Source organism: Micropterus dolomieu, linkage group LG09, assembly GCF_021292245.1.
Source record: "Micropterus dolomieu isolate WLL.071019.BEF.003 ecotype Adirondacks linkage group LG09, ASM2129224v1, whole genome shotgun sequence".
NCBI lineage: Eukaryota > Metazoa > Chordata > Actinopteri > Centrarchiformes > Centrarchidae > Micropterus > Micropterus dolomieu.
The window spans coordinates 23,511,302-23,520,255 of NC_060158.1; the positions used below are offsets into that span (position 1 = coordinate 23,511,302).

At 38.7% G+C, this 8,954-nt stretch overlaps 1 protein-coding gene across 1 annotated transcript in view; it reads right to left on the minus strand.

The window, feature by feature from the left end:
* Window positions 1-7,330, minus strand: part of LOC123976840 (macrophage mannose receptor 1-like) — an 8,574-nt gene extending 1,244 nt beyond the window's left edge. The window contains exons 1-5 of the mRNA XM_046059206.1: window positions 7,245-7,330; window positions 2,819-2,856; window positions 2,222-2,599; window positions 470-897; window positions 149-248 (exon numbers count right to left, since the gene is read on the minus strand). Coding sequence (XP_045915162.1) covers window positions 149-248; window positions 470-897; window positions 2,222-2,599; window positions 2,819-2,856; window positions 7,245-7,330 — 1,030 coding nt within the window. The remainder of the gene's footprint in view (window positions 1-148; window positions 249-469; window positions 898-2,221; window positions 2,600-2,818; window positions 2,857-7,244) is intronic.
* Window positions 7,331-8,954: the final 1,624 nt, after the last annotated feature.

Sequence of the window (8,954 nt, forward strand, 5' to 3'; positions counted from 1 at the left end):
AATAACTGAAGATATATGGGAGTGGTTTTGATCTCCTTATCTAACTTTCAACAAGAAAGTGAATATTTCCCAAAATGTCAGCTATTGCTTTAAATATTTCATTCAAGTAACAAACCAAGCATCTCCCCTATTTAGAAAAACGGAATACCTTCTTCTTTCTTTTGTTCCCTGTGAAATGTTTGCCCATCTGTCTGAATCCAGCTGAGATTAACGTCTGGTAATCCATATTTTTCAAGCTTAGCATGCATCTGTTGAGAAATTTAAAAAAAAGTGAATATCACAACATTACAACCTTCAACAGACATCTTGTTGGACATTTTAAATCTATTAAAAAATAGCCAGTCTTGGATGCTGCTATATGAGAGTTCAACTAACGTTAGCATCTCTGTGGGTTCACACCCCAACAACCCTACCAAAACTCTTTAGCAGGAAAAGCATTACGGTCAGAGCAGCATCAGATTTAGTGTACCTGCTCTAAAATCTGCTTCTGAACTGCAGGATCAATCAGGTCGGCCTCAGACTGGAACTTAAACTTTAACATTGTTTTGTAGTGAGAGCTCAGCACATTTTGACAGATAAAGTAGTGCTTTGCCTCACAGTCGATATCCCACCACGTTCCTGTAGTTGTGTTGACCACGGCACATGACGGAGGCACATCGTTGTCAGGTTGACCCTTGTTCCAGTTTGTGAAGGTACTGGGGGTCTGGTCAGACCAGGAAGCCCAGAGCTTTCTGTGCAGACCGATCCAGGTGCTTTTTGTCAGCAGTGAGGAGATGAGATTGTTCTCAGACATGTTCCTGACACTGGCGAGGTCTGTGTAATTGGACCTACAGTATCTCATAGCCTGGTCCCAAGTCATATCGGTTTGCACTAAAATGTACATGGAGGGACCTTGTTCTGTAAGAAAACAGAAGGAAAGTAAGGACAGTAGGTTAGGCTGTGGTTTGCATTTTAGAATGACACTGGTTAGAACTGTAAACAAAGGCAAATTGGTTTAATAGGCCTACTGGTAAAGCGGGAAGCTTTCTGATAATTTACATTCTGCACCATTGTAAGAAATAAATATTTTAGATTGTACTACTTTAGATTATTAGGAATCATTGTATTTAACTCTGGAAATAATTTTGTTGTTTTTTTTTAAATCAAAGTGTGTTATAGATCAAAGATCAACGTGTCATTCTTAAAGGGGGCATTTATGACACCTTTTTTAGAACATTAATGTGACTGTGAGCTCAGGATGTGCTCAGGACTGCAAATGCCATACAGAAACACCACTTTGTAACATGACTGTTATGTATTTTCATGATGTGTCTAGGACTGTATGCCAAATGCCAATATTGACCCTTCACAAAGCCACGCCCCCCTCAGTTACTGTTGCTACAGTAACTGAGGGGTACTTTACTGCTGCTAAAACCAATGTTTTTCCAGATGCTACTGTCAGCTTGGTATGGGTCATTAGGATGCCAATTTTGGCTCAAGCGAACAACTGGCTTACATCAAGGAAAATAATACATTCAAAATGAACTCAAATATGAAATTTTAAAATGACAAATATGTCCAGTTGTTAGTGACTGATCGATTGTTATTGTAATATCTGTTTTTCCTCCCTTAACTTTTTGTGTAACACCATCATCACGTAAACATTTTGTTTGTTTATTACCAAATACCAGCAAAACTGATGTCCCCACTATCACCCTCAGTTGTTCTTAGTGTTTAGTGCTAATTAGTAAATGGTAGGATGTTAACAAGCTGAACTAACATGGTAAACATGGCAAACAATATACCTGCTAAATATCAGCATTTTAATTGTCATTGTGAACATGTTTGCATGTTGCATTCACGCCTGAAGGACAGAAAGACAGATGGAGTGATGGAATTTGTAATGACATTGTCTCATTTTATTTTAGGTGTCAATACTATTAAAACGTTTGATGTCATTGTAATTCTGCTTTTCTTCGTGGTTGTTCGTCATTTCAACATGTGAGGGAATTATTACCAATATATACTGTCTATATAGAGTACCAGGTGTAATCAATCTAACTGCAATTTCCATCCCTGATGAAGAACCCATGAGGTTGGAAATGTTTGATATTTTAAATCAATATGTCATACTAAATGAAAGCTTTATAACTGTCTGAGAGTGCCTGAAGAATATTTAGTTTCTTTCCTTTGTGTTAAAACTCTATTAAAGATGGAAATAAACAGTAAAAAATAATCTTACCATAATAGCAGGCTGCATGTTGTAGTCTCTGACATGGAATGTCAAGCCAAAGCCCACCTGATATCATCACAGTGCAGTTCTCCTGGGAGTGCACATTGTTAGGCTCTTGTAGTCTCCAGTTGCTGAAATCTGTATCATTGTTGAAGTCTGCATTTCCCAGCGCCCACTTCCATCTGGTCAGGTCATCATAAATCCCTATCCATGCATATTCTCCAAGGCCCTGCAATACACTCAGCAGCCTGTCGTTGTCTTTTTGATTGTCTACAGTGGTGAGGTCAGTGAACGTCTCTCTGCAATAACTCTGAGCTTCAGCCCAGGTCTTTAACATCTTTACATAGTGGTACTCTCTGAAGACGTTTGTAGCCAGAACAGACAGCCCTGATAGACAAATACAATGACTGTTAAATGTATATAATGATCACTTTTTTGGAGGCTGTCAAAGAGATAATGTGATTCAATTCTGTGCACAATTTAAAGCAATAGTGGGGTGATGTTGCACTGGATTGCATTATACTGTCAAGTGTTTGTGTTACTGCATCCACCCATTGTGAATATGCGTACCTACACACAACTTTCACACACTATAATTTCTCTGACCTGAGAGAGTGAGGACAAACAGTACTGCCTTCTTCATCCTGGAAAGAGAAACACGCAGAACACATTTCTCCTCAATAGAGGAACATCTTGTACTTTGCAGGAACCTAACAGAAAAAAATCTTTTTTGCCTTAAAGTAAAAAATACCTGGAAAAATCTCAGGGATGGGATAAATTAATATGTGCACTGGATTAGCGTTGAGCCAAATTTGGGGAAAACAAGTCTTGAATCTCAGCATGATGGCTTAAGTGTTATTGGCATAAAAGGCAGAATTCTACTTTCCAACCTTACCTTTGCATTTACATTTTCTAAATCTTTCCTACATATCACATGTATAATTCTCGTCTTCTATTGTAGTGAGGGAAACAACTTATCAGTGCTATAACTCAAAGAAATGAAGAAGAAGAAATAAACGACAGCACAAGATTGTTAGGCCTACCTTAGAAATTTCCAGTTCTGGGAGGTTTGTTCCGACTCAACTCAAATCTTTAGTGAATAGTAATATACTTTTATTCGGTTTCTCCCCTCCTTTTCTAAAGTAATTATGCAAACCTAATGCCATTCCTTTGGTTATGACTTTAGGAAACAGGATGCAGAAACATACAAATGAAGATGGTGAAATTGAATATGTGACCTTGAACATTACAAGGCAAAGACACGAAAGCAACAGGTATTATGCATATCCCATATGAAAATGTTTATTACAATCAGATTGAAAAGTAAAAGTATTGAACTTTTAAGGGAAAAATGTATTTCACTATATCAAAAATATGAGGAAACATCATGGGGAAGAATTGCCCAATATCAGAATGTAATGTTATTGGATTATTGTTACTGATGGGTTATTGTGCAAGCAGCATCTTCCTCTTCTAGTGAAGTCACTTTTAACTACTTTACATGCTGTAATGTAGTTGACATGCGTCATATTCTACAAACTGATCAAATGTTTTGTGTGTAAAACCTGAATATGCAAAGTAGCTAGCGACTGTAGTTCGCTGTAGAATACTCAAAGTACCTTAAAGTTGTAATTATTATTTAAAAGAAACCTAAGTTACAATCCACAACACAAAAACAAAAACAACACCAAAAAATGTACATTGCAAAATGTACAATACTTTATATACTGTTGTAATGCATCAAATTCTATAAGATCATCATATGTTTGTGTTGTTAACTAAGAAAAACAACGCTGTTTTCAGCTTTGTGAGAATGCATTTTCCAGCTAATCCAAGGTTGTTTTCAATTGTTTATTTAACTTAACAAGTAGGAGACCCATACAGGAACACATTATCCTTAAATTAGCAAATTTGGAGATACAAGGTTTTCACTGGACAGGAAGGGTATGAAATATTATATTTTCTATCTGAAAAGTAACTAGTGCTGTCTGACAGACAAATGTAGTGTACATTTATCTGACGCGTCCAAAACAACTTACAATTGCTGTATATATAGGAAGATGCACTCCTCTGGAGCAAGTAGGAGTTAAGTGTCTTGCTCACAATGGTGGATGGGTCACAGTGGGGGATTGAACCTGGATCGCTCACACCAAAGGCAGGTGTCTTATCCACTGCCCCATCACCACACAATATAGCCTCGTACAATACATGGCTCTGAGAAGTAGTGGAGTAGAAGTATAAAGTACCTTGAAGTTGTATTTAAGTACAGTACTGTACTTGCAATGTAATGCCACATGAATTAAGTTATGTTCTTTTCTGATAAATCATTAAGTATTTTACACAGTATGTCAGCGTGGGCTGGACACGAAATGAACAACTTAACTGAAGAGGATTATGGGTCTCGGACTGGGACCCATATTTGCTTGCTACAAGTGATTTAGGAAATCCTGAAGTAAGTATGTAAAACAAACATCTTCATCTCATTTGTTCTGCAGACAGAGCTTGAAGTCTTTCATGCATCAGGTGGTGAAATGAAGCGTGCAACCTTCTGCCTAAGGATTATTTACATTATCATTTAAGCAAAGTAAAGGTGGCAGACTGTTTACAACTATTACAAGCACTATACCAGCACCACCACTCTTTTCTCTTACTCTTCTTTGATCTGTGTTTTCTTTACACAGGTCTGCAGTAATTACACTAACCATCTGTACATGATCTGTTACTGTGTATGTGCAATAAAGACTGGACTGGCCTGTAATATCTAAACTTGAGCTTGGGCAGGTGGTGAATTTCCTGTGTGACCTTCAACTCCTGGGTGTTTTCAGAAATTCATGAAGGGGGTTAAAGCTGACAGATATGGATGGTCTCAATCAAAAGGCTGAAGGGCATGATACAGATGAACAGAACTATCTTGAAAGAGAGGTGGCCATCATACTCGGGGTGTCCCTTAACAAACCTAGAGCTCCCTCAAGTGGTCACTTGTGGCTCTGCTCAGTTCTGACCGTCAAAACAGTGATTTTAGTTTGAAATCTTAAAAAAAAAGTTGTTTTTGTTGCATCAAGCAAAAATATTTACCTGTCACCAGACAAGGAAGTTTATTCACTGTATACACAATGGTACTAAAAACAAAGATGTGCCATTGCTTTTAAACAGAACATACAACATTTTATGTTAATATTAAATTCAAAGGCTGCTTGTGACCAGCTGAACAAGCTGTAAACACAATATTGGCAATATATTATGGCCTTGGAAAGTTGATAACCCTAACATGTTAGCAAACAATGTCCCATTTACCCATCTACCGGACTCAGAGCAAAGTTAGCATTTATATGGAGTTATGTTTTTGGCCAAACTGCCAATGTAAGTTATATATTGTATATTTACTTCCCTTTTGGCTTTATGATGGTCTCCACCAACTCCTGAGGAAAGTATGTGGCTCTTTAGCAACTACCTGGTGAGCATTTTGCTGCTAAATTTGACTGTCTACCGTCTGGTGCTGGGCAGTTAGTGTACAATGGATTTATCAGAGCTTTTTCAGTAAAACCAGCTGTCTGCCTCTGTTGAAAATAACGCTGATGAGAAGGGCGAGACTGAACCAAAACAGTGAAGATGGAGGCTGTAAAACAATGAGCTGAGATGCTAAAATCGCTTTATAGATCTGAGAGAAATTGAAGAGTTGGGTTTCATTGTGACTGTAAGTGGCACCGTTCAAATTACACGTAGCTATTTGACTTAGTTGATTGTTCAGCTTTAATGTTTATGTTTTGAATTTAATTACATATTTGCACATATCCCTATTCACTAACCAGCTACTTATCCAAGCTTGCTTGTTGTCATTTCATTTTTTTGATCATGTAATAGGAAATAAAATTGGTACAAAAAGGGTACCAAGGGTCTGTCATGAAATTACCAGCCTGTCCTAACAAGAAAAATAACTGTATAGGTCAATTTTTCAAACAGCTATTTACAACCCATGTTTCAGGTTTATTGTTACTCTAGACATAAATTGCCATATGGTCAGTGTGCATGTGTCTGAGAGACAGACAGAGAGACTGTTGAGGTCACTGTTGAGGTCACACATAGCACATGTGACATATGAACTCAATGGCACCAAACAAACAGGATGTAAAAATATACAAATCAACAGAATGAAATTGAAGGTGGGACCTTTACCTCAGCCAGTAAAAACATTACAACCAAAATACATGAAAGTAACAACATTATAAAGAATAGGTGACCCATATGGAAAAGTTTAGAACTGTCAGACTGGAAAATGTCAGTATATCCAGTACCTACTTATCCTGTTCAAGGTCACGGGGGACTGGAGCCCATCCCAGCATGCTGATGGAGATGCAGACAGACAAATACATTTCATGACAGAGTTTTCTGACAGTTTGTGGGTATGTTCATACATCTATGTTAATGTTTGGTAGAAACCATCATTGTTCAAATCAGTAATAATACTATAATTCTAATAGAATAGCATAATATAATGAATCTGAATCATCTGCTCCAATGTCTGATATCTGCCAATCCTCCGAGTGAACAATGCTGGTCTGGCATGCTTAATTGAGTGTTTGGTTGTCTGCCTGAATGTGGATAAGGGAGTGTGTGTGAGGCCTTGTATTACTCATGTTGTGGGGACATACATCTGTTTACGCACTCACATTGGTGAGACTCGCCTTCCTTTTGGGGACACTATTTAAGCCCCATAACATGAATGATACAATTTGAGGGTAATGCTTAGGGTTAAGCAAGTAGTGGTTAGGGTTAGGGCAAGTCTCCAGGAAATGAATGGAAGTCAATGTATTGCCCTCTGAAGTGACAGAAACACAACTGTGTATGTGTGTGTGTACTGCATTTGGATACAGAGATATCATATTTTAAGGTGTGCATGTATCATACAATTAGTATATGCATGTTTTCAGCTCTACATGTGATTCTGTATCATTTTAATCGTTTACATTCACATTTGTACACCCTTCATTTTAATCAGACACCAGATGGCGATGTTGCCTTCAACATTCATGACCATTCCCGAGCGACATTCTCCTCTTCCTCCTCCTCCTCCTCCTCCAGCTCGGTGGATCTGGCGCGACAGTCGGATCCTCTCGCCATGCCGGTCACGCCCCACACAGATATCAGCCTGTTTCTCCAACACACACGATCACATCTCTAAACATGTGCATATAAGTACTGCACGAGCACGCATGCACATTGTCTATCACACACAGTCATCTCAAAGCTTGCATACTGTCCTGCATTTTAACCATCCACCCCCCCACCCCAAATTCAATTCATATCTTTGCCCTACACCACACTGCAGCTATTTTCATTAAAGTTAAAAGCCTCCCATCATATCGCAGCGTTTCCAAGCCAAATGGCAAGACATCAGCCCACTCAGTCCTATTTTTAACCATTGTTACTGTCATCAATGAGTGAAAGGCTGGATGGCAGCAACACAGAGCTCAGGTGAAAAATAGACTGATTCATTGCAACTGATCAACCAATTGAAAACAAACTGAACATTACTGCTAAATGATACACACTGATTGGCTTTGGTGGCTGTCTTCCCATGCATTTGGACACATAGATTTTGACACATTTTATAAACATAATTGAATTGCCTCACATGTAGCTGTGCAGATACAGTTTATTCAGACAAGAGATTGATTTAGAATATATTTGGATTTTTCAAATGTAAAAGGTCTGTCAAATACATCTGTCTGGTCTCCAAAATGGAACCCCAGGATGGTGAGACCTTGTGACGGGCACAAGAACATCTTCTTGTGGCAAGAGAAGACATAAAAGCTGCCCTTCAAATTAGCTGTACATTGGTTTGTGTGGCGTCTTTATTGGAATAAGCATCTTTTATTTCACCAAAGGAAACAAGGGTGTGCTGTTGCTGTATGCCAATACTGTTAAGCCTGGAAGCCTTTGGGAATAGAAAATGGGATCATTCATAGCTGTGGTTGTGCTGAAGTACTGTATCAATAAAATGCCCACTATGCCAACAACAAGCGCTTGGTTATTTATTGACAAAAATGCCATTACACACACACACACACACACACACACACACACACACACACACACACACACACACAATAAAGCACCATCTCCCTACGTGTGGGAGACTGAGACCATCACCATGGAAACAAACGTCATGTAGCCTAGTCTCCCACCATCCACCACAACCCCCCTCCCCAATATGTACTCACCCCCACTTCTCCCTCTCTGTTGCTGCCTGTCTACATGCTTCTCCATTTCTCCTCCTCTGTCTCCCATTCCCAACATCATCCATTTTCCCAAAATACCCCCAGTATCACTTTCTATCTGTGTAACCTGTTTTACACCAAATTTCAGCAAATCTATCTGCCTGTCTACTGTTACTATGCCATATGTGATATTTTTCCATAGCAGGATCCCCCCTTGCGTGTGTATATATGAGAGAAAGTGAGAGTTAAAACCCAAGAGAGAGAGAGTGTATGGGGGGATGGGTTGCAAAGACAGGCTAACGTGATATGAATTACCCAAACATTATGCATTCACCAAAGAAGAAATCACCTCTTTCTCTTTCCTTTCTCCCTTTATTAATGTTTACTGATCAATATTAAGTTCCTTTCATAATTAGATGTCAAATAATCAGGTTTGAAAATGTGTAGTGTGACAGAAGATAGTTAGTCGTGCTGTGTTTTCCCCAGCAGCTTTCTTCAGCTCCTCTTGATGATCCCCATGTGCC